The sequence below is a fragment of the Sinohyriopsis cumingii genome, chromosome 14 (assembly GCF_028554795.1).
Source record: "Sinohyriopsis cumingii isolate HCF-2022 chromosome 14, ASM2855479v2, whole genome shotgun sequence".
Taxonomy (NCBI): domain Eukaryota; kingdom Metazoa; phylum Mollusca; class Bivalvia; order Unionida; family Unionidae; genus Sinohyriopsis; species Sinohyriopsis cumingii.
The window spans coordinates 14,449,823-14,475,600 of NC_142974.1; the positions used below are offsets into that span (position 1 = coordinate 14,449,823).

The 25,778-nt window shown below is 38.0% G+C and overlaps 1 protein-coding gene across 1 annotated transcript; it reads left to right on the forward strand.

Annotated features, from left to right (window-relative positions):
- Positions 1-22,272: 22,272 nt before the first annotated feature.
- Positions 22,273-23,238, forward strand: LOC149783290 (uncharacterized). Its single transcript, XM_089933361.1, has one exon. The coding sequence runs from the start codon at positions 22,273-22,275 to the stop codon at positions 23,236-23,238; it is 966 nt and encodes a 321-aa protein (XP_089789487.1).
- The last annotated feature ends 2,540 nt before the right edge of the window (positions 23,239-25,778 follow it).

Consider the following 25,778-nt stretch of genomic DNA (forward strand, 5'->3'; position numbering starts at 1 on the left):
AGCTTCATCAATCAGTGCAAGAAACATGTTAACTGAAACAACTTAAAATCACTTTATTATGTACGAAAGGAGCAACAATTTAGTCTTAGGACCTAATTTGAAACATTACATATTGGATATATTTTTCATAAACGTTATTGTTGTAAAATGCTTTAAAATAACTGAGCTAATTTAAATTGATGTAATGATATTGCTTAGCTGTCTATAAAATATACTATTAATATATTGATGAACTTAGATCTTTGAACCTAATTATCTTTATAATTTTAGTAGCCCTTTTATCGCAATAACTACGTATCTTTCATACTGATTTGATGGGAAGTCCTTTTGTAGAGAGAGAGAGAGAGAGAGAGAGAGAGAGAGACAGAGAGAAATGACGTGTCAAATGACCTTTTTGTTTGGCATGATAAACGAAGTAAAATGTATTTTGAGATTGCAACATGAAAATAAGAGATATCCCAAATAAATAAAACAGGTATTATACATCGAACTCTTAACTCCCTTATTGTCAGTGACACAGGTCTTGTTTCTAAGCTTCACTAGGTATTGCTACGTATATACATAATTTCAAATATGATAAGAATCATGAAGGTCAAGATCAAATAAGTTTGGACATAAAGTATACAAACAACATATGTGTACTTGCCTGCTAACTTAAATTTAAGTGGTGTGCGTACATAAGTGCATTTACCACTAGTCAGTGACTGCACTGCATCTTGAAAATTGTTCCTGGGGGAAGGAAAAAGAACCTCATCCCTCAGGTTTTTGTGAGCACAATGTGCCCTGATAATATTAGCCTCAGGTATGAGTCTTTATTTTGGACCCATTACGGTCTGACTGGAGCGCTACTCATGAGAGGGAATGGACCTACGCACTCATGATCCTAAACAATTTCTGTCTACCAATCACAGTGGTGTCAACCAATGCAGTTTGTAACGTCAGTCGCGATAGGTCGGCGACAGTGACATCACAAGGGGACGCCTACTTTAGACGGATGGAAATAGTTCCACATCTCCGCACATGTGTACGAACGTCTGGAAGTGAAAAGTGAATGAGATTCCGGCAAGAAGGCAATCCGCAAAGGAGTTACTGAAACCAGCACGTACGTAACCAAATTTATGTCCAGTTATTTTAAATGGACACTTACAAAACCAACTTTGTGTAAGCCACCTATGCAATTACTATACTTTCCCTAACTCCTAACGAATCCAAATAATTCTAGTACATAGTGTACATACTAATTTGCCCTAACTTTTTAAAAATTTTAATTGTCTAAGCGACAAAAATAAATGTAGTCACTGTTATGTAATTTGGTTTAAATTTTCATGCAGGCGATATAAAGATCAAGTCAGTTCACACAAGGACACATAAATATTTTTCAAATGGGTTCTCGAGCCAAAATGAGAACCAAATTCATTCAACCAGGCAATTTTGATGTGTTGCTCGTCCTTTTCAAATCTAGATCAGGAACATCGTCCAGGCAGGTCCGGAAATGGTCTCCATTGCTGTTTTCGCAGTCATGACGACTTTTCGGCATCAGCGTTAATACTGTGCAATTAATAACCGGTCACTTGTAATCCGTTCTTTTTTCTTGATTCTGATTCTAAGGCAGGTTAGTTAGGTCTTCGTGGGCTGCAGCAGGTGTATATAGCACGCGCTTCTATTGTTTTTTTTTTAATAGTAAGTCACTGCCCACGTGCTGAATGATTTTCCACTCCCTGCTCCCTCCTTTTTTAGCCTAATGACGAGCGCTCCGGAGTATTTTCCCGGTAATGTTCTATTGTCTTCCAGCAAAGACTTTATGCGGCCCTCTTTTATTATCCACTGCAACAATTTGTCATTTGTCTTCGCATCACGTGGCTGCTGCACTGCACTGCTCTGCGATGTTCACTGGACGACGTCCCCTGGGTGAATGTCGTATGACATATGTGTGCTTAATACGGACGGAATAAATAGATCGTTATTACCGGGAAGAAATGTCTAGAAGAGTATAGAGGTTAAAGATGCAAGTACAAGAAACGAAGAATTGATGACTGACACAATGCAGCATATGAAACCATATATAACTCAGGCTGCAATGTGCGTCATATCAGAATAATAATAATAATAATAATAATAACTAATGATACTGCTACTATTACCAATAATAACAGAAAAAGAAAGGGAAGTAGGAAAGGAAGAATAATAACTACGATTCGCACAGGTGCGTATTCCTTATGCGCAAAATATAGTTTTGGAACACATTCAATACTGCTACAAGCAAATGGTACAAAAATATAAAATACATGGACATCGACATTACATAATATAAAACTAAATATGAAAGAAACCGTGTTCTGAGGTATTCGCTATATTACCTAATGTATATATTTCAGCACATCATCTACTATGGGAAAAATAATCCCTTTTTCAATTCATTAATAGGAATAGAATATCATAAGCACGGGGTCTCTGTTGTATTCGCTAGTTGCTGCTATGTTGCCACAATAACCCAATATGTAGAAACAACCACATTCTCGTCCCCACACTTCCTCTTCTCCCAGAATTAAGCTGTATTCTATTCAGGCCGTTGAATTCTCACATTGGATTAAACGTCTTATTGTGTCCTAAACGATGAACGTGAAGGCACATAGGAGGAGGAGATTAAAGGAATGAAGTCATTGCATATAGAGCTCTCTATCTCTTCTGCCTCCTTATAAAGTATTCTCATTAAAATAATACTATAAGCTGAAGAGGTAATACACGTATTCTGTGTATTATACTTAACGTATTTTTTCTATCTTTATACGTCCAAGTATTATTTATGTTTCATTATCATCATGATTCCGAACATGACAGGGCATTTTACTAACGAAACGAAAGGCGGTTTCCTTTTCACCATAGCTATTATCTTTTCTTAGCTCATATGTCTGGTCTAATCAGCTAATCTGTAGCAAAACAGATTTTAATAATACACAAATCAACCCGAAAGACTTGGACGAAATGAGAAAAATGATACTGTAACACCTGATGACAGGTACTTTATCATTCATAGTTCACATTAATGACTAAATTTCGTAAAAGAGTATTATCCTGACTTACAACGTAGTCGTGCTTTGTAAACTAAACCTGTATTGTTGATCTTATGAAGTTATCTCGACCGCAGCAATGTTCACTGTAACAATTTAATCAACAATAATGTCAACGAAAATTAAAGTTTATTCATTTTCGTATCAAAACAGTTATTTATGTTCAAAAGTACTAATATTTAAAGTTTATATTTGCAATTTAAGTTTCTATAATATTATTGTAAAATTTCAGAACTACTTGTCATCGATGTTGTAATACAGCCGCTAATCGCACTTACACAGAATTGGACACAAATCCCTGCAAATCGAACCAGTTTGCCTGAAACATGTATTGACTGAAAAGATTATCATTCTCCTTTTAGTATATTTAAGGACATATTTCGCCCGTAAAGTAGAAACATATTGTATTGTCACTAGTGGCGTTGACACACTTCAGTGGTAAGATAATTCCTTATATCTGGTGCAAAAATGTAGATGTCACACACACACACACACACACACGCGCGCTGATATTACAGAGGTAGACAACGGATGTTATTGGCAATTGGTACTCCAGTGATTCAAATGGAATTTAACATTAGTTTTGTTGGGATTGGTATGTGTGGGAATTTAACATTACATTATTCAAATGGAATTTAACATTACAGTCTTGTTGGGATTGGTGCGTGCGGGAATTTAACATTATTTATAGCATCCTATAAATGTTTTACCACGATGTATGACACTGTGGGTCCAGATCGAAATTTAACACTAGAGCCTAAGCACAGAAAGCAACCACTCTTAAATTCAGTAATATTTTTTGTCGTCTACACAGCATTTGAATAACGTGTGATAAACAGATGTACAGCTGTGTACCATAATTACCATAACTGTCGCTACAGTTAGAGCTGGTAGTGGGGGAAACTGTTGTCAGAATCAACTATTTTATATGCCCCTCTCAATACATTCATTTATTCAAAGCTAATTAATATCTTGGATTGGGCAATTCATTTCCCTCATTTAAATAACCTATGTTTTCAAAGGAAAATAAAATAAAATCGACGAGTATTCAACATCTTTATTTTCTCTGAAACGACGTATATCAACCTAATTAATAACGGTCATATCGTTTGAATATAGTTAGCAGTCCAGACACTAAACAACGCAAAAAATCGTACAAACGTACATCAACGCTTAACGGGATGTGGGTTCCAATATTCTTTAACGTTTTCGTCTTCCCACAGACTTAAACTAAGTTGTCGAGAGAAGAGACAACAATAATGATGGTGAACCAACCATTCTACTTTTTTTTTGGTTTTATGTGCATGGTGGCCACAATATGTCAATGCATGGATTAGAGGAAATCCAATTTTCGTTTCGATGAAAAATGTGCATAAAATGTAGTGCACAAACACACACACACACACACACACACAATCGTTGTATTAAGTATAATGAGTTTGTAAGGAATATCATTTGCAACAATATCGAAATATCGAAATATGATTCGTAGCATTTATTCTTATCCACACAATTCCACTCATTATAGTTGACTAAAAATAATTGCAGAATATATATATATATATATATATATATATATATATATATATATATATATATATATATATATATATATATATATATATATATAGATGTGTGTGTGTGTGTGTGTGTGATATTTTACAGGTTTATCTCATTTGAAACTATTGTTACTTCTTTCAAGTTTAAGAAAGCGCGTTAATGGTATCTGTATTTGTCAAGTGTATTCATGGATGGAAAAAAGAGGAAGAAACGTTATATATCCCCTTCGCAATCCTTCTTTACAATTTTCGAGGAATAAACTTATGATCATAAATGAATTAGCGAAGAAAAGAATCGTGGTATGTCATCAACAATAATTAAACTGAAATGAAATGTATTACATGTTATTATGCCTAACACTCATATTTCGTATTCGCTAAATACATTATTCACACTTAATAGCAAGTTAATGATTGCTTTGTGTGGTGTGTAATGTAGTAGTTAATGATTAACGTAAGTCTTCAACACATAACACACGCAGACGTATACGTCTACATACAAGGGAACATATAAATGAGGGAATAGTCTCATACAAACACACACACAATGACACTTACACGCCTTTTGAAACTTGACGGACGAGGAATATGTTATTTTGTTCATACAAATACACAATCACACAAAAACAGTTTAAGATAATTTCTTAATAGAAGAGGCGAAACAAGTGTACGTTTCATACAATACAAATGTACATTAAAACAATGGTATATACAAACAAATTGATAAAGGAAGGTGAAAAGTACATATTCTAATTTGTTCCTTACACACATACAATCACAAATATATAGTGATAGGATATATTATATTTTCATATTTTGACACATGCACACAAATGCACACACACACACACACACACACACACACACACACACACACACACACACTTACACACACGCACACATAATCTCACATACAACAAATACAGTTCGAGTAGTTAGGGTTACAGTGCGGGATACCTGTATCCTATCGGAACGTGAGGTACTGTGCGATGATGGCCTAATCACCGTTGTCAGCAGGGGTTCGAATCTCGGGCCTAGCGTATGGGTATGCGAAAAACGCCTTCCAGAAATGTATATTGCATTTTCACATTCCAAGTTCTTCCAGAAATGTATATTGCATCTTCGCATTCCAAGTTTCAGATATGTTAACCCTATCCATATATTGGCGGTTCGATCAGATATTTCAATGCTTCCGGTTTGTGATTCTCATTGGATTCTACAGCAAACCACCGCATCTAGTCAAAATCAATCGGCTTCTTCAAATATTAGCACTATTCCTACATGATAGAAAGAGAGGGAACACACAATGGACACATACAAAATATTTCTAATGTTGGTCCTTGGTGGTATAAATAAATTTTCTTCCTCGAATAAAGTTGTAATGGCTTCTCTCTGGTACGCAGTTATACGTTTGATGTTAAACCTACCAATTATCATGTTGAAGTAAATTGCTCTTCCATTTTCAGCCGATGCACCAAGCACCGCTATTGCACGTTATTGGTTAGCTGACATTACATACTAAGGGAGGCAACTATGAAACCTAATAGATGTCGATATGACAAAGCAATTAAATATCTGATCTATCCGCCAACGTGTAGATAGGGTTAACATATCGGAACCTGGACTAGCGAAGATGCTTCACGTGGATCGGTGGTCCTTTCCGTGTTTTCTCTTTGTTTTTCTTTCACCAGTTGTACTGTAGAACGTATAGCCCATAATGTCATGAACAAATAGCGTTAAAACCACAACAGCAAACAGTCTTGAAATAGTTTGACCTTCTGCTGCATATACACAGTAATCAAGATAAATAGTAATTGAATCAAATTTAGGTAAAAATATGAGCAGCAGTTGACCTTAGGTATCCCATAAACAGGCCGATTTGCACTGATTGTAGAAAAACGTAGGGCTTCTTCAGTACAAGTCGAAAAGTCCTTGTAGTTATCGTAGTTGATATTCGTTTTGTTTGTTCGTTTTGTTTGTTTGCTGTTGGGGGTGCATTGTTGGGTGGGGCTACTTTTCTGGTTAAATTCTCCATCATAGTTGAATCGAAGGATATTTCATTATTACCTTGTTTGGTCTTGAGTAATCTTATAGATAAGAGTGGATCATATGTTCACATTCGTATCACAGCGGCATCTCTCTGCAGTACACAATTCCGATGCTGTGTATTGTCAATAACAACCGCCCCAGCTGCTGTTCTTGGAAAGATACAATGTGCTTAAAGTTCATTTAAAGTTTACACTTGGTTGTTAAGCTGCTTATTCTCTCTGCAGAGGTAAGAGAGCGAGTTCAGTGGGGCTTTGGTGCTTTGAAAACCACATCAGTATATATTATTAACCGTTTTGGCACAAAACCCTGCGTAGACAAAAGAGTATCATTGATTATGCTTAGATTGCAAGCATTCCATCTCTGGATCAACATTTAGACATTGAAGTGCAAAACGGTAATATCCTACAATGATGTATATTAAATGTTGTTATGATACTGGCTCTATATTAGGGCTTCTTAAAGGAGTAGGGTTATATGAGCCCTTTACTGTGTGAATTGCGGCATTCACGCCCCAAATAAATAATTATAAAATGCAAAAAAAAAAAAAAAAAAAAAATAATGAAAAAAAATATCAAAATCATGGTATCTTGTGATTTTTTCCTTTTGGTTCTAACTGAATCCATCGATCGAAAACACAGAATCCTGTAAAAATACGGCAAGTGTGTAATTTCTTACCTTGGTTTTGGCAAAATGTATCAATATCTCATTTCCGCACAAATGTTAGTAAAGTTCAGCAAGCATGTGTCTAACTGGGCCGTAAAGTTAAAATTCAATTGGGCTCCAGAATGTCAACCGTCGTGCTAAATTGTTCTAATCACGATACACATACCTAAAAGTAATATTAAGTTCACGTAGACCCCATACCTAACCAAACCGTTGATGACAAATTCCCATTTGTCCCAACAATGTTATTCGTAATATGACACTGGTAGTAGTCAAATATCGTTTTCTTTAACTACTTATATAATCAAGTTTTTGAATGATGGTTTGAGACTGATATTACAACAAATAAAACGTTACCCCCACATCCATACTTAGAGAGATATTGGTACCTGGGCATATTCGAAATTCGTCTGCGTCTAAATTCCCCATCTATTTAAGCACATGTTTGACACAAAGATCTGCGGAGTGATTCCGATTCAATGACAAAATAATTTTTCTTTCTTCCTTCGAAATGTTCATATCAAGGTTTTTAGAAAGTACCAACCACAATTAAAAATCCACATTAACTCATTACAGTAAAACAAGTTTTTTTGGAATTAAATAATAACTTCCATTTGTCTTCTCTTTCGCTATTATGTTGCAAGATATGCTGCTAACGAAATATAATATATTACAATTTATACTAATACTTCTAATGTTATGTGAGTTATGAGTTGTCTAAACATTATGCTCATTTTGTTATTGTTTCAAAACTCCGGGAGATAAAAATGTGTTTTATTTAAGCCCTCTGTTTTATTTGTGTTACATGTGAAACAATACGTTGCATAATATTACCATTAAGTTGCAAAACGCAGAGAGAGAGAGAGAGAGAGAGAGAGAGAGAGAGAAAGAGAGAGATATGAATACCAAATTTGGAATTACTTACATGATGATATCTAGCATCTTATAATCTCATTGTGTTATTAAATCAGTCCATGCTACCCTTCGAAGGACCTGGTATCGAGGATGCAAAGTAGTCCTAGTCAGCTCTCCCTCATCTGGCTTCCAAAAAATATAAAAGTCTAGTTCCTGAAATATTGCATTATAATGAACAATCCATCAAGGGCTTGTACCTCAAAACTTGCTTCAGTGGACACGTGTGCCGCTACTTTGGTCAGAGAAGGAGAAGTCGTTTTCACAAGATAATCAGATACTGAATCTAGAAGACCATTGTTTCAATCCAAATCTTATTAGGTAAATTATATTTCACAAAACGGAAGAAATGGAATATATCAGGCCAGCAAACTATTCAATTTTATTTTTCAGCAGGGATAACTGCAGTGTATTTCGTTAATTAGATGTCTTGATATTGTAACTGTAGAATTGCCAGGAATAAATAAATGTTGTATTTGGAACTTAAGGTAGATATGCCTTTAAGATGGAGTTCCTGTGTAATTTTGAGAAGTACTGGAATTGAGAGACACCGTTTTTCTTTTAGACGACTGTATATTGTCGGCAGAGAAAACTATTGCTGAAGAGTATATATGCTTTGATTAAGAAGGAGCAACACATAAAAAAAACTTCTATATCAGACTCCTTTGCGAGAAATACATTCAGCATAAACAAAATATATAACATGTTTTTATTGATTTCATAAAGGCCTTCGAAAGGGTATGGTATGTGGCATTATGGGCAACTATGGAAAACTACAAAGTCAGCTAAAACCTTTTGCTGCTTGTTGAGTACCTCTATGGCAGAGCCACTAGTGCTGTCCCCGTTAATGGCAGCAGAGGTGATTGGTTCCAAACAACAATTAGAGTCAGACAGGAATGTTTACTGTCACCTACATTCTTTGAAAATGTTCTGGAAAGAACCATGTAGAATGCATTAGAAGACCTCTAGGGCACTGTCAGCATCGGAGGAAGAACAATCACCAAACCTTAGCTTTGCAGGTGATATTGATGGCTTAGCAGGATATAAAAAAGAACTTACTGCCATTGTTGAGCGCCTCGACACAACTCCCGCAGCAAACGGTATGGAGATTAGAGCCGAAAACGCCATATCACAACAAACCCTATTGCATCAGTGCAAATATAATGGTCAGTGGACATAAGATGGAAACAGTCACAAGTTTCACGCACTTACGATCAATTATCAAAACATGAGGGCACCGAACCAGAACTACTTTGCAGGATTGCCTAGACAACAGCAGCAATAACAAGGTTGAGACGAGTATGGTATGGAAGGATACCAACTGTGCTTTTAGTTCCAAAATAAAGCTGATGCAATAGATTATCAGATTCATTCTTCAAGAAGCTTATGAAACATGGGCGCTCACATCAGATCTACAAAACAGGATGTTTTCGGTATGCTTGTGAAACATGGACGCTCACATCAGATCTACAAAACAGGATGTTTTCGATATGCTTGTGAAACATCGAAGCTCACATCAGATCTACAAAAAGGGTTTCAAACCTTGAAAATGGGATGCTACCGCAAGATTTTGGGCATCTCATACATTGACCATATAACCAGCAAAGAGGTCCACAACAGGATCGAACGAGCCATTGGACTCTATGAAGACCTCTTGACCAGTGTGAAAAAAAAAACGAACAATGAAGTTGTATGTTCATGTCTCAAGATCATCTAGACTGGTAAACCTATCTTGCAAGGCACGGTGCGATGGTGCAAAGGAAGAAGCAGAAAGAAGAGGTGGGACGGCAACATTAAAGAGTGGAAAGGTATATATTTTAAAGACTTCCAAAGGGGATCAGAGAACAGGGAAAAATGGAGAGAAGTGATTGTGAGAACATCTGTAATGCCACAACGATCTCTTGGGTAACGGGGTTGTTTCTTGATGATGATGATGATGATGATGATGATGATGATATTGCCATTTGTATTAATAGGAAAATTAATAAAAATATGTTTACATTTTGTTCAAATAAATGATCACTTCAAATCAAAACCAGAATTGTAAACATTTGTCCAAACTTAATTTGTGTTTGTGTTGGAGTTTGTTCAGAGGTATTTATTCATTGATAAAATATGATTATAGCTGACATCTACAAAATTCTATAAATTATGCTGATTTTGGTTTTATATTTGATATAAGATATAATTTATTTTAATGTACGCAATGGCAAGAGTTTCAATGAAACACTCAGTTCAGGTTCTAGCTAAAGAGTACGATATTGAATTATGAATAATTGTGATTAGATACCTTTACATTATTGATCATAATCGTCTCCATTCCATTCAGGTTTGAGCCATATTGATCCTAATCTTTATGAAATTACATGTTTCAAGTTGAGGAAAATCAATAATATGCATGTATCGCTGAAATCATGGAAATTGTTATATTTAAGCACAGAGAGGACATTTTTTAAATACTGATTGGGGTAATGTTTAAGTTGGTTTCTTTTAGAGAATTGACAACTGCTGAAATATGCCGAATGCATGTTTAAAATGTAAAAATAGTCGGCGGTCCCCAACTTGAATAATAATTTGCTAAGTCATGGAACAGCTATGTGTTTTCTAGATCCCGTGAGCCTTAGGGATGGATTTAAGCAGGCCTCCTTCGGTCATGAGTGCATATTAGTAGGTGGGTGTAGGGGTATGCCATCGTAATAAGAATATATACTGAATTCACCGGTAAAGGGCAGTAATTACAACGGTCTTGCCCACATTCTCAACATCATATCAGGTATAGCAATACGTTTCCTATTTGACGTTTACTATTGCTCTGATATATTACACCGGTGACATCACAGTGTCAAGGAGACCAACGCTGCCGGACGACGAATTGGTGATTCTGGGTGAGACTTTGCTGTAACACACCCCACAGTGGAGCGCAAGGGCCCTAATGCCTCAGACACAAAAGGACGCATGATCTCGGTATAGCAGCCACCACTTTCACCAAATCAACCTTAAGATGAAAGTCTTGATTAACACGCGTCGTTTCACCTTTCGAACTGTATATCAACAACGTCTTCTTAGAAATCCTCAGTTACCCATTTAATCTTTATCACGTCCTCTGCATTAACCTTCTGCGTCTCCTTTGAAGCTAGAAGAAAAATCAAGCTCCATCTTAAGTCTGCGCTACATCCGGAGCTTTAGGATAATGTCATGCTCACTACTGAGGTTGGAGGTGCAAACACAGCTAGGGTGGCAAGGTAAAGTTTCTTAAATTGGCCAGAGGCTAATTGCTTAACTTAAGGCTATGGTGTGTCTTTTTCAGCTATTATTATTTACTATTTACAGATATGGATATATTTGTGAACTAGATGTTTCAGGCTTGTGATGTTCTTGAAATTGATGTTAGGCATGTTCACCTTCCATAGTTCCTCGCACTATGTTGATAGTGAAATACAAATATTCAGCTAGGAAGAAGAGCTAGCCTCCCATAGCAGTAAACACACGGGTTTGGAGCAAGTAGAATATCTAAAAAACGGCTTGGATGACAACTATTTTCAGTTGCATCAGCTTGTTTAGTACACGCTGTTTAGCAGATTTGTCATCTTGCAAAAGGGCTTGTGTTTGCACTGAGAACATCACATAGAGTCAAAAATGACCGTCAGACATGGAAATTGCAGATAGAACTTTTGGGTTGGTTTGCATAAACCTATTCTGCTATGAACTGCCATTGACTTCATTGACTTCATTGGTCAAGTTGACAATATTCTTATGCTTTGTTTTAATATAGGTATCCAACAATATGGACCTTTTTGACCTCACTTGTGTATTTGATTTGTTATGATTGTTTTACTAGGTCACTGATTGCAGCATTAAATTTGTACGTACAAACTGGCCTCTGCCCCCTGAGTAAAAACTGCAAATCTGTTAACGGCAAAAAGCAAAGCAGTTCATACGATAGATAAGCTTAACAGTTCCATACGATAGATAGGCTAAACAGCCTCCTATTTTTATCATTCATCGTCGTAACACTCGAGAGAGTGTCTGTGTTTAGGAAAAGCAGAACAACAAGCCTGCACACATCTCTGTAGCGTGGTTTTAAGTGAGCAAGATTTTCGATATACAATTCTTCACCATGAAACCATCTACGCTCCAGAAGGTCCAAGAGGACTAGAGACGGTACGAAAGGTCCAAGAGGACTAGAGACGGTACGAAAGGTCCAAGAGGACTAGAGAAGGATTTTGTTTGTGAGCTTGATACCTTTATTTATTGCGACAGAAGATTGCTGTATTTTCTTAGGCTGCCAAAAACATCATTATATCCATCTGCATCTTAAAGTGGCCATAAGCTTAGGTCGTTACCCCACCTGGAGAGTTCCATTAATTGGCGTTCAGCGGAGAGAAGACACTATGTTGTTATTAAGACACCATGCTACTAAAATAAGTGAGCCAACACCAACAAAAATTAATTTGAAAAGAACTTCCATTATTGAGATATTATATGACAACTATTCCAAAACGATTTATCACCAATAACAACTAAATCATTTCTAATAAAATGTCAGTGGTATTCCCAATAAAATATGAAGCTCAAGGTGTTGATCTACCGGTAGTTGCGCATGTGATGATGTGCCAACAGTCTTTGATGAATCACACTAATGTAATCCAATGTATCCTTGTTTGAATTCACAGTAAATTACAAACTAATGTTTCTTTTCAAGAATATTATTAATCACTTTTCTTCACAATTTCGGATAATGACAATCTGTATAAATAAATTTCAGCCCAAACAAAATACTGATTACAACAAAAACACCAATGATGCTTAAAGATCGTACCGAACGAATGAATACTTTCTTGATAGCAAAATTGTAAAGCTCTTTACGTTACCTTGGTGACAATTAGAATTTTCAAATCACAATTACTTAACGGAAACTTCCATTGTAGAAGATTATGCTATTACAATGATAGTAAAGAACATTATGTCCATGACACCGACCAAGATAATGATCCTAATATTAGCCATCACTCTTATAAAATTATTAGCTATGCATACTTTCTTTACCAAAACAAAATCATCATCAAAATCTTCATCAAAATCATCATCTATCTAGTTGTCTGAATTTGACCAGGTCAAGTCCATATTACAATTAAGCTTACAAACATTAATGGAGTAAAACGAGCTAACTAGCAATAAAAAATAAATATACATATCATTTACATCTTATAGATTCCGATTTTATGCATAAAACTCCTGAAGGCTGTGCTTTGACGTTTATTATCTTTTCCGGGAGGAGACTCTCGAGATACAGCTCATCGTGGTTGTCATCTTTTTCATCGGTTCTGGCAACGCTTTTAGCCCTTTTTAATCTCCTTCTTCTTGTCATTTTGATAGACTACAGTCTGGGACTTGTGCCTACAATCTTTGCAATGGGACCTCCGTGACATTCATTCTTTAACTTAGCTACCTGCTAATATTGACAACGCTATAAAGTAGCTGGTCCTGCAGAACGTTGCTGTAATCAAAGATATAAGAGGTCTATTTCATATCAGCTTACACATCTGGAATCTCTGTAAGTAACACAATGCTGCCTTTGTCGTCATAAATTAGCTGTACCTTATCTGCATAGCTAGCCTTTATTTATTTGTGATTATTATTATTATTATTATTATTATTATTATTATTATTTTTACCTTGACGAGGGACAAACTCGTCTATTATACAAACATGGGATTATCCAAGTTTTTGCTCAGCCTATTTTTCTTTAAACGCGGGGTCAGTGGGTAATCGTCTAATTTAATCACCTTCAGCGTCTGGTTTGACTAGATGTACCAGCTTATGTTTTGGTATACTTTCCATCGTCTTACAAGAGACATCGTTATCCATCAACTTAAAACAGTCGTTGTTAGCATTACTGAAGGCTTTCGTCGCAGATCTGTAGTTTTTCGAATGAAGCAAACCAGAGAGGGCCATTAGTGAAACACAATGGCGTAATGAATGCTATTCAGTACAAACATGCATACATACATGCATACATACATACATATATACATACATAGGGGGCCCCGAGTGGCCGAGTGATCTAAAGCGCTCTCCGTTAAGATCACTGCCATCTCACCTCTGTCTGCGTGGGTTCCAGTCTCAGACTCGGCTAATGTGGGTATGTGAGAAAGCTTGCCAGTAGCTTCTCGTGGGTCGGTGGTTCTTTCTGGGGTTTTCCCGGGTTCTTCCTCCACCATTAATACTGGCCGCCATATCTCGCATATCGTGTGCTGAAAAATGACGTTAAACCCTACAACAACATACATACATACATACATACATACATACATACATACATACATACATACATACATACATACATACATATGCATGTCATCCAATCTACAAACATGCACATCCAGGCGGAAAGAAATGAAACTATAACGTCACGGTTAAATAAAATATATACAAATATGCAAACATATGTACACCTACAAACCAATTATTTAGCTGCAAGCCTACTTCAAATATTCCGCTTAGACACAAAGAAACTGGCTGAACACCAGAGTCATTATATAGGATTACCTTGTAGCAAGCAGAATCAAATTATAGCTTTAAGGTGAAGTGCGAGAGAGATATAGCAAACAGTTTTTTCAATATTTAACGTGATATATGAGTGTAATTAATATCAGGAATTAATAGTTCAAGTAGACATAAAATAACACCCAGTCAAACAGTTGTCAGAGTTTACGTTTTAATAATTATTTACTAGACAAAACAAAACAAGGGGGTGCGTGGCCTGGGCCTGACGTCCCGCTTGCCAAAGGAAAGTGAAGCGTCTCATAGCCTCTCCTTCCCAGGTGTAGTGATCGCCGCAGGACCACTGTCTCGCTCTGCGGGGCAGGAGGTTACTTGCATATGGCCTCTCCTACACTATTGTGTCCACAGCAGCACCTTCACGCGGTGCCCCCTGTTTTAACAGAGCCTGCTGTGTGGCGCGACCGAGTACCCGGCGGTATAACTGGGTGGGCAGACTGGGCTCATCAGCCTTGGCAGGCAACCAGTCTAAGAGAAGGGAAACTCTGACCCCAAACCCGGGCAGATGAAGCTCGTTAGCCCTGTCAGGCAGTTCATCTAGGAGAAGGAAACTCTGATTCAAAACCAACCAAGTCCCATCCATTGGATTATGGCTCCACTGCCTTGTGGATATCTTCGGGAGAAGGAAAGGCTACGGGAGTAAACCCAGACAGAAAATCAGGAGTGGAGCCCCTAAGGCGGCTGGGGGTCGACTACGACCTCCTTCCGGCAGCTCCTGCATCCAAACTGGTGCCAAATGTCATGCTCAGCATTCCTTTGGACCCCACCAGCAAGGACGAGAGGGGGATCCTGACGTCTGGGCAGCCCAGGATCTCCATATTCCACGCCCAGGCTTGCGCCCTGGAGAGGACACTCCAGTCTCGCTACTGAGCGAGGAAACAACACGGAAGCTGACAGTTTACGGGTTATAAGTCCCACCCGATTGGCGTAGGAAGGGGCGCCACGGGTCAGCTTTGACGGTGGGAGGGATCATCGTGTCCCACTGGCCAACTATCGCCCGCCTCAAGCCGGGCAGCCCCCGGTCAATAAGGTGTTGACCCGCCATCGTCTGCCTGCTCCAGTGGGTGTCTGGAGCTCAGTGTGTTGTTCAGCATGACAAGCAGACGGTAATTCCACACCAGACAAAAGAAACAAGAAACCAATAAAGAAGACTCCAGCTCTTCGATTTGCAAGCTCGAATGTGCGCACCATGTGTACAGGCATCTCCGACGACCTCAGAGAAGTGGACGACACCAGAAAGACGGCCATCATCGATAGAGAACTCACCAGACTAAATATCAGCATAGCTGCCCTCCAGGAAACCAGGCTCGCCTCTAGTGGCTCCCTCAGAGAGGAAAACTACACCTTCTTCTGGAAGGGTCGAGAACCTGAGGAGCCCCGTCAGCACGGAGTGGGCTTTGCCATCAAAAACAATCTCCTGGCCTCGGTTGAACCTCCAACAGGGGGCACTGAGCGTCTCTTGTCCATCCGCCTCACCACTACTTCAGGTCCTGTCAACATCATCAGTGTCTACGCCCCAACCCTCACGTCATCAGAAGACGTGAAGGATCAGTTCTATGGGCAGCTGGACGAACAGATCAAAGGATGCCCCAAAAATGAACCACTATTCCTCCTCGGCGACTTTAATGCCAGAGTAGGTGCGGACCAGGAGTCCTGGCCTACCTGCCTCGGATATCATGGCACTGGAAAGACCAACGCAAACGGCCAGAGACTGCTGGAGCTATGCACCTACCATGGCCTGTGCATCACAAACACCTTCTTCAAGTGTAAGCCACAACACAAAGTGTCATGGAAACACCCCAGATCTCATCACTGGCACCAACTCGACTTGGTCATCACCAGGCGCTCTGCCCTTAACAGCGTCCTCTCCACCAGAACCTACCACAGTGCAGACTGTGACTCCGACCATGCCCTTGTGAGCAGCAGAGTGCAACTACAGCCACATGTGCTACACCGCACAAAACCAAAAGGATGTCCTCGCATAAACACTGCACAGATGTCAGTCCCTGCCAAGGTGGAGGAGTATGTGTCTGCCCTGAACAAGGCTCTCCAGGACCTGCCTGAGTATGATGCTACAGTCAAGTGGAACGCCATGAAGGGTGCATTCTACAGTACAGCTATGTCAACGTTTGGCAAGAAGGAACGACCCAGCCAGGACTGGTTCAATGCACACCTATCAAGGATGGAACCACAAATCGAGGAGAAACGAAAAGCCTTCATAGCTTACAAAAAATGCCCTAATGAACGGACGCTTGCTGCTCTCAGAAGTGCCCGAAGTAACACCCAACGCATTGCTAGACAGTGTGCGAACGAGTACTGGCAACAACTGTGTGAAGGGATCCAGCGAAGTGCCGAGTCCGGACACATCCAAGGCATGTACAGTGGCATCAAGAAGGCTCTAGGCCCTACAGTGAAAGGGGTCGCTCCCCTGGAATCCCTGACGGGAGAGAAGATCACAGACCGTGGGCAACAGATGGCCAGATGGGTGGAGCACTACTCAGAACTATACTCCAGAGAAACGTCAGTCACTGATGCAGCCCTCAGCAGCATAAAGAATCTGCCCACCATGGAAGAGCTCGACAAAGTGCCAACCTTAGAGGAGCTCAGCAAAGCAATCGACTGCCTTCCAAACGACAAAGCACCAGGTAGTGACAGCATCCCACCCGAAGCTATCAAACGTGGAAAACCAGCATTGATTAAACCACTGCACGAGCTACTTTGCCGCTGCTGGGAGGAAGGAGTAGTCTCCCAAGACATGCGTGATGCCACAATTGTGACCCTTTAGAAAAACAAGGGCGACCGCAGTGACTGTAATAATTACAGAGGAATCTCGCTCTTGAGTATTGTTGGTAAAGTGTACGCCCGCATCATACTCAACAGGCTGCAGTTGCTGGCAGACCGTGTGTACCTGGAATCACAGTGCGGCTTCAGAGCAGGCAGGTCGACGACAGACATGATCTTCTCCCTACGACAACTCCAAGAGAAGAGCAGAGAGCAAGGTCAACCACTCTACATGATGTTCATCGACCTCACCAAGGCCTTTGACTTGGTCAGCAGGAAGGGCCTTTTTGAACTTCTGAGTAAGATCGGTTGCCCCCCAAAACTCCTCAGCATGATAATCTCTTTCCATGCAGGTATGAAGGGAACAGTCCTGTATGATGGATCATCCTCAACTTCCTTCCCAATTAACAGTGGTGTGAAGCAGGGCTGCGTGCTGGCACCAACACTTTTTGGGATCTTCTTCTCCCTGCTCCTGTCCTACGCCTTCGACACGTCCACGGATGGCATATATCTACACACCAGGTCTGATGGGAGCCTGTTCAACCTGGCACGACTGCGCTCAAAGACCAAAGTGAGAGCTGTGCTCATCAGGGAGATGCTTTTTGCAGATGACGCAGCTCTTGTGGCCCACACCGAGGAAACCCTCCAGAGACTGGGAGACCGTTTTGCTGTTGCCTGCACGCACTTTGGTCTCACAATCAGCTTGGAAAAAACAAATGTCAGCGTGCAAGATACCACCACTGCCCCTTCAATCAAAATCAACGGTGTCACCCTGGAAGCAGTCAACAACTTTACCTACCTAGGGTCAACCATCAGCAACACTCTCTCGATTGATATGGAGCTGGACAGAAGGCTTGGAAAGGCAAACACCATCATGGCTCGATTCACAAAGAGGGTTTGGGAAAACAACGCGCTGACAGAGCACACCAAGGTCCGAGTCTACCAGGCCTGCGTTCTCAGCACCCTTCTATATGGAAGTGAGACGTGGAGTACCTACATGAGGCAAGAACGCCGGGTCAACTCCTTCCATATACGGTGCCTAAAACGCATCCTGAAAATCAGCTGGCAAGACCGTGTTCCACACAGCGAGATCCTGCAGCGTGCAAGTACCCCCAGCATGTACTCCCTGCTAATTAAACGCCGCCTTCGATGGCTGGGTCACGTCCGACGCATGGAGGATGGAAGGCTGCCAAAGGACATCTTATATGGACAGCTGGCCACTGGCATGAGAAGAGTCGGACGCCCCTCACTCCGTTTCAAAGATGTGTGCAAGAGGGACATGAAGGCATGCAACATTTCACCCGATGGCTGGGAAGAGCTGGCTGAGGACCGAGGCACCTGGAGACTGATGGTAAACAATGGCATATCAGTCGCTGATGCGAGGAGAGGCCAGTTGGTGGCAGAGAAACGTAAGAGAAAGAAGAACGCAACAGCAACCACAGTAATGCAGACTTCCCAGTATGTCTGCACCAACTGCAGTAGGGACTGTCACTCACGTATAGGCCTGCACAGCCACAGCAGACGTTGCCAACAGAGACAGGCAACACCCCAAGGGCGCTATTCGCATGGTCTTTCGAGACCGAGTCGCCAATGATGATGATGATGATGAGACAAAACAAAATACCATTAGACAGAAAAAAGGACAAAACATGAAATGGGTTATCTTGTTCCCAATGGATATATATATATATATATATATATATATATATATATATATATATATATATATAATAGCACACGAAATGAATACTGTAAACAGTGTCAGACTACAAGCAGCGTAATTACTACATAATTTAAACTATTTGTTTTAAAATGTTTCTGTATCAAGTGCTAACACTTTGACGATGATGTATCAGACAGACTCATGTTGGTGATCAAAAACAGCATAGCTTCATTCTACAATAAAATGTATGCCCTGCTATCAACCAACATGTTCAAACATGATATAAAAAGTAAGTAGTAAATTAAAATTAAAAATAAAAAATTAAACGGCAACGTCATCCGCAAATTTTTTTGTATGACAGCTGTATACAGTGTATATGTTTATGTATATATATATATGTATGTGTATATGTACATACGTATGGGTGTCTGTATGTATATGTATATGTGTATATATGTGTCTGTATATATATATATATATATATATATATATATATATATATATATATATATATATATATATATATATATATATATATTTGTGTGTTTGTGTTTATGTATTTGTCTATGTATATTGCGTAGAGATTTCTATATGATTTTCTGTATTTAAATATCTCATTTTGTACATGCATTAGTTGACGATGTATTTGTCATGCTAGCCTTCCCGTCTATATTGTGTCTCATAATCTTATGATACGTATAATATGTATCTTACTAACCTGATATAATCTTTGTTGAAGAGGTAATTAAGTCATTTAGACAGTCAGTCATAGATAAATGCATGCACGCACGCATACGCGAAAACAAGTATATATATGCATAAATACATGTGTCATATAAAAAGAACTACATATAGAATTACACTGTTATAAGTTTTTCATTTCTTTTTCGTTGCTATTTCGAAGTTAATGTTAAGCACATAACAATACAGACGTGTTGACTTCTCGAAATAGTATCATCAAGCAATTGTTAAAAGATCAGTGCCATGCTCAGCCAAATGATTGCAGATTTGCATTATTGCAGGTATTGAGATATTTCGTTTTGTCAATACGGTAGCTGACACAGTATTACTGTTGTAGTTTTGTCAGTTTTCTGTTGTATTTTATGATCTTGTATTATCCTGAATTTGATTATTCTGATGTTATCTCTGTTGAAGAGGAAATAAAGTCGATCAGTCAGTCAGTCATACATACATACATACATACGTACGTACGTACGTACCTACATACATATATACATGCATACATACGCACGCACGCACGCACACACACACACACACACACATACATACATACATACATACATACATACATACATACATACATACATACATACGTACGTACGTACGTACATACATACATACATACATACATATGCATGTCATCCAATCTACAAACATGCACATCCAGGCGGATAGAAATGAAACTATAACGTCACGGTTAAATAAAATATATACAAATATGCAAACATATGTACACCTACAAACCAATTATTTAGCTGCAATCCTACTTAAAATATACCGCTTAGATACAAATAAACTGGCTGAACACCAGAGTCATTATATAGGATTGCCTTGTAGCAAGCATAATCAAATTATAGCTTTAAGGTGAAGTGCAAGAGAGATATAGCGAACAGATTTATCAATATTTAACGTGATATATGAGTGTAATTAATATCAGGAATTAATAGTTCAAGTAGACAAAAAATAACACCCAGTCATACAGTTGTCAGAGTTTACGTTTTAATAATTATTTACTAGAAAAAAAAATTATCATTAGACAGAAGAAAGGACAACACATGAAATATATATATATATATATATATATATATATATATATATATATATATATATATATATATATATATATAATATCACTCGGAATGAATACTGTAAACAGTGTCAGATTACAAGCAGCGTAATTTCAGCATAATTTATAATATTTGTTTTAAAATGATTCTGTATCAAGTCTTGATACTTTGAACATGATGCCAGTTCCAGCTAGTATCACTAGGTTAACGATCATTACGCCGACCTATATAAGGACAAAGATACAGCATCAGTAATATAGGCAGTGCATATGAGGACAGAACCGATCATTGACTGGAATAGGGAATAAATGACTGATAATGTGAATATTTACATGAGTATTGAATGAATTGGAATCGTGTTATCAAGGAGTGTTTTCTATTTCAGGCTCTTTCTTTACTTGATTAGCAATATTAAGTGAAGGGATTTGCATATTAAGTCTGTCTTTTACAACGATGATTTTATAATGTATTCAATACAAGCTGGATTAGCGATGGAATTGGCCTTTCCTGTCATTGATAATGGAAGGAGTGGGTGCATGAACATCTGACTACGTCATAAGTGATGAGACGGGGTTGTAAAACGAAACATGTAGATGAAATGAACTGTTTACTAATTGTTTGTTGCTTACATCTTTGGACTATCTGATGATACCAAGAGAATACTAGGACAGACGACGTTACAGACAAAACATACCACCCAGATAATGACAGTTATTTTAGATGCAAAGGTGCTTGCATTAGATTTATTTGTTAAACTTTTTCGAGATTTTTTTCAACCCTTTGTCACATTTCTGGTATCAGTAATTTGACGAGGCATGGATTATATACATTTTACAGCATCTAATAGGACAGATGACGCGCAGTCAACTGTGAAAAGTTATGTTCATGAAAACGTCACACATTCTGCAAAAATAAACCCCGACTATTCATTGGAGGAAATCAACGATAATGTGGCCCACAGTTACCTTATTCCTAGTATCTTTGTTGGAATATTGATGTTTATTGGTGTTATTGGTAACGGTCTTGTACTTTACGTATATATTTTAAAAATTAAAGCAAGTAATCACCGTGTTTTCATTATTGTATTGTCTTCTGTTGATTTCATCACTTGCTCAATTGGCATGCCTTTTGTCATTTTCGACTTCAGGTATTCCCTTATTTTCTACGCGGTATTAATATGTAAGGTTCTGCGTTTTGTGAACTATTTCATGTGCTCAAGTTCCGTTTTTATACTGACAGCTATCGCCATTGACCGATACCGTAAGATTTGTCTACCTGGGCGGAAGCAGATGTCCCTATCTGTGGCACGCCTGTCATGTTGTATCTCTCTAGCAATGGCTCTTGCTATATCCTGGCCTGCGCCAGTGTTATATGGTTACAGCACGGCAGAAACTGGTTACGGAAATGTAACTGGCGTCAGCTGCCAAACAGATGACAAGTACAAGGACACATCATACCAAGCATATTTCAATATTATGCTCTTCGCACTGATGCTCGCTTTGTTTTTTGTTCTAACTGCACTTTATTCTTTGATCGGAAGGAAGATGTATAACCATGGAAAATACGCGAGGGAACGAAACGCACATAAGACAGGAAAAGTCGAAGGATATGTTACTGTTCTTGAACCCCTAAAGCGAGTAAAAGCAGTTGTGAATGACGATAAATCGATCTTTAAAGACATTAATGATTCACTTTCTGGTGACAATGTTACATCATCTGAAAAACCTACGCCACCATGTTCAGAGAAAGAAAATGGATTAAAGGAAAATATTAATTCCATAAGTGATTCCCTTACCATGGCATTTTCAGTTTCGACCATCAACAAGATGAAGACAAGGCACAGATACCGAAACACTCTGAGATATTCACGAAAGTTAGATTCTCTAGGGAAATGCGCACAGAGAAAGTACCGACGCCTGCTCAGGACAACGTACATGTTATTCGTCATATCTGTTGTATTTTTCATAAGTTACTTTCCACATATTTTTCTTCATGTTATAACGTTTCTGAAACGGGATTTTGTGTCAAGCATGACAAATACAGGGTACGTGACGTACGTTGTATTTTTGTATTCCTTCTTCATGAACAATGTGGCAAATCCTCTCATTTATGGATTTTGTGATTCGGAATTCAGGAAAGAATTAAGGAATTTGTACAAACCCGGACGTCAGTAAACGAAAGCGACCAATTAAACAGAACAAAACTGCCTGTAATAACCTTTGTAATCATTAGGTCTCAGTTAAATAGGTCTTAAATCACTGCAGGACAGACAAGAAAGGAATAAGCAACCATAACGCAATCATTAAAGTGTCAGTTTGGTATGAATAACAAACACAGATCTGACGATCCAGTAAAACCTAATGATGCAGCTACTTGCCAGTTTGTAAATATAAGATAAATGCAATCTGAAAGATCATAAGCAGAGAAAAAATGAAAGAACAAAAATGTGTTTAATTTGAAACAAAGCTGATGACGCTGAAGAAGAGTTTTGATACTGTAAAGTTGTTTAAAGATGGATTTTGTTAATTATCGATTGTTACACAAGCTTTGTGAAACGAAAGAGAAAGTTCATATTTAGAACTAACTGAAAAATGGATAAATTCAGAGATGGTTGCGTGTGAGGGTGACGTTTAGAAGATCATGAAATCTGTAGAAACATATGGTACTGTACAGCACAAAACATGTACAATACACTTATACAACAAAGCGAAAAACATCGATTAAGTCATGAAAAACACTGAGCAATATCTTGGCTACAAGTCGTTAGAAAGTAAGGAACGATAAAATGGTGCTAAACGCAACACGTTGCCACCGTTGCATACGAAGAATCAGTGAACTTTTCAAACAACGGCAACATGCAAACATAATACAAAATATTAGGGCATCAGATATTACCAAATCTGGGAAACAATATCCATGAGGCACAAGGTAATATTGTCGTTATGAGATAAATATACAAAATGAATGCAAACAATTTACCAAAAATTTACCATAGACATACAAATTCACGCCTGAGTTTAAAACGAAAATTCAATACGAATATCGTAGTTAGTGCTACAAGTGTTGCTGTTGAAACAAACGTGGATGAATGCAAAATGGAGTTTGGACATAAATCAAAAGTCATGTTGGGCTGTATTGTTCTCAGACTTCTGTATTGTACCAAATATGATCTAATTCAGCATGGACTCTACCAATTATATCATTTTTCAGAAACGAAAGAAACATTTGATTTTACTCAAAATGCATACACATGTAGCAAAGCGTTGTTATTCCATTTTTACAACTGACATTAATACTCAGAGAGCGAGTAACATGTTTGGATGTTACATTGCTACAACAATACAAGTTGCACACAAGGGATTCTATAAATAATTCACATCGATAAGCCATGATCAAAAATTGAGGCAGAACAACAAATAATAGAGAGAATTTACATTTCTTTCTTTTCCAGAGAAAACGTGGAGATATTGAAAACAAAAACAATAGATGTTGAAGAACAATCATAAGCAATTATTTCTTTTATGGTTTTGCAATACATAAAGTTGAGAGTTTGCTGGACAAAATTAGAAAAAGCATAACAACATTTTGAAAGTCAAGAAATCCTGCATTAACATACGGAAACATAGTCCAAACATTCAACACGAATATTCGGTGTTCAGAGCAGGTAACCATAATATGAAAATAGCATCCATTTTGTCATCATGATATAATAATTAATGTGTTTATTTTTTTCAAAAGACATTTTATTTGAGTAGGCGTTTTTTCTCATTCGCCCACTCCGATAAATGAAGCAACGAATTCTTACTAATATAAGATCCATTACAAATCTAAACTCAATTACACAGTTAAAACTCACGAACAACCCAGCCGTTACTGCAACGAAGCTAAACTATATTGCGAATTCAATGCATATTAAGCGCAAAATTAAATTATACAATATGGTTGTAAATCCAATGGAAAATGAATGATATAGTCTGATAAATATTTTGGACAACATGACAAAAAGGGACAAAACGATAATTTATATAATTGCTTAGAGTTTACTGGTGAACAGAATGATCCGAAATATCAGCTCGGTGCATTAATTTAAGCCCAGCTGTATGATTACATGTGTGCTATTGACCAGAAAAAATTGTAGTCTGTATTTTTTAAATATGTCTTACCTGTATTTTGTTTTCTTATTTTAATAAATTATTCACTAATATATCGTCTGGCTCATAATTCACATTTTAATTACGACATATAAAAATGTTACTGTCTTCAAGGTTCATTTGAAAACAGACGATGATTTTGTACGGAACATTGTAAAACTTCGCTTTTTCCTTTTGCGGCATACATATTAAATTCTTTCAAGATTAAACGATTTTTGAAAATAACCACTGATCCTTATCATTATAGGAATAAAAAATCAAGATATTGCCAATCAAAACGTTATGTATCTACGTTAACTGTAATTGGTAATGAACGTAGAAAATACTTTTCTCCCTTGGGTTTAATTAATGGTATTTAGTATATAAAGCGTTTCTTACAATTTTTGCGCCTTGAAAATACAAATACATAATATATAAAATACATAAAGTCACATCATTTATATGCTCATGTTAGATCGGTCGAATGTATAACCCAGGAACTACTGTACCTAATTTTACTCATGTTGTATCTGTGTTTTGTATGCCTGTTCTTTATTATCATCTTCAAATGAGCTGTTTTTTGT

Excerpts from the sequence above, each read along its gene's own strand:
- LOC149783290 (XM_089933361.1), top strand. The coding sequence starts at position 22,273 with ATGTGCTCAAGTTCCGTTTTTATACTGACAGCTATCGCCATTGACCGA.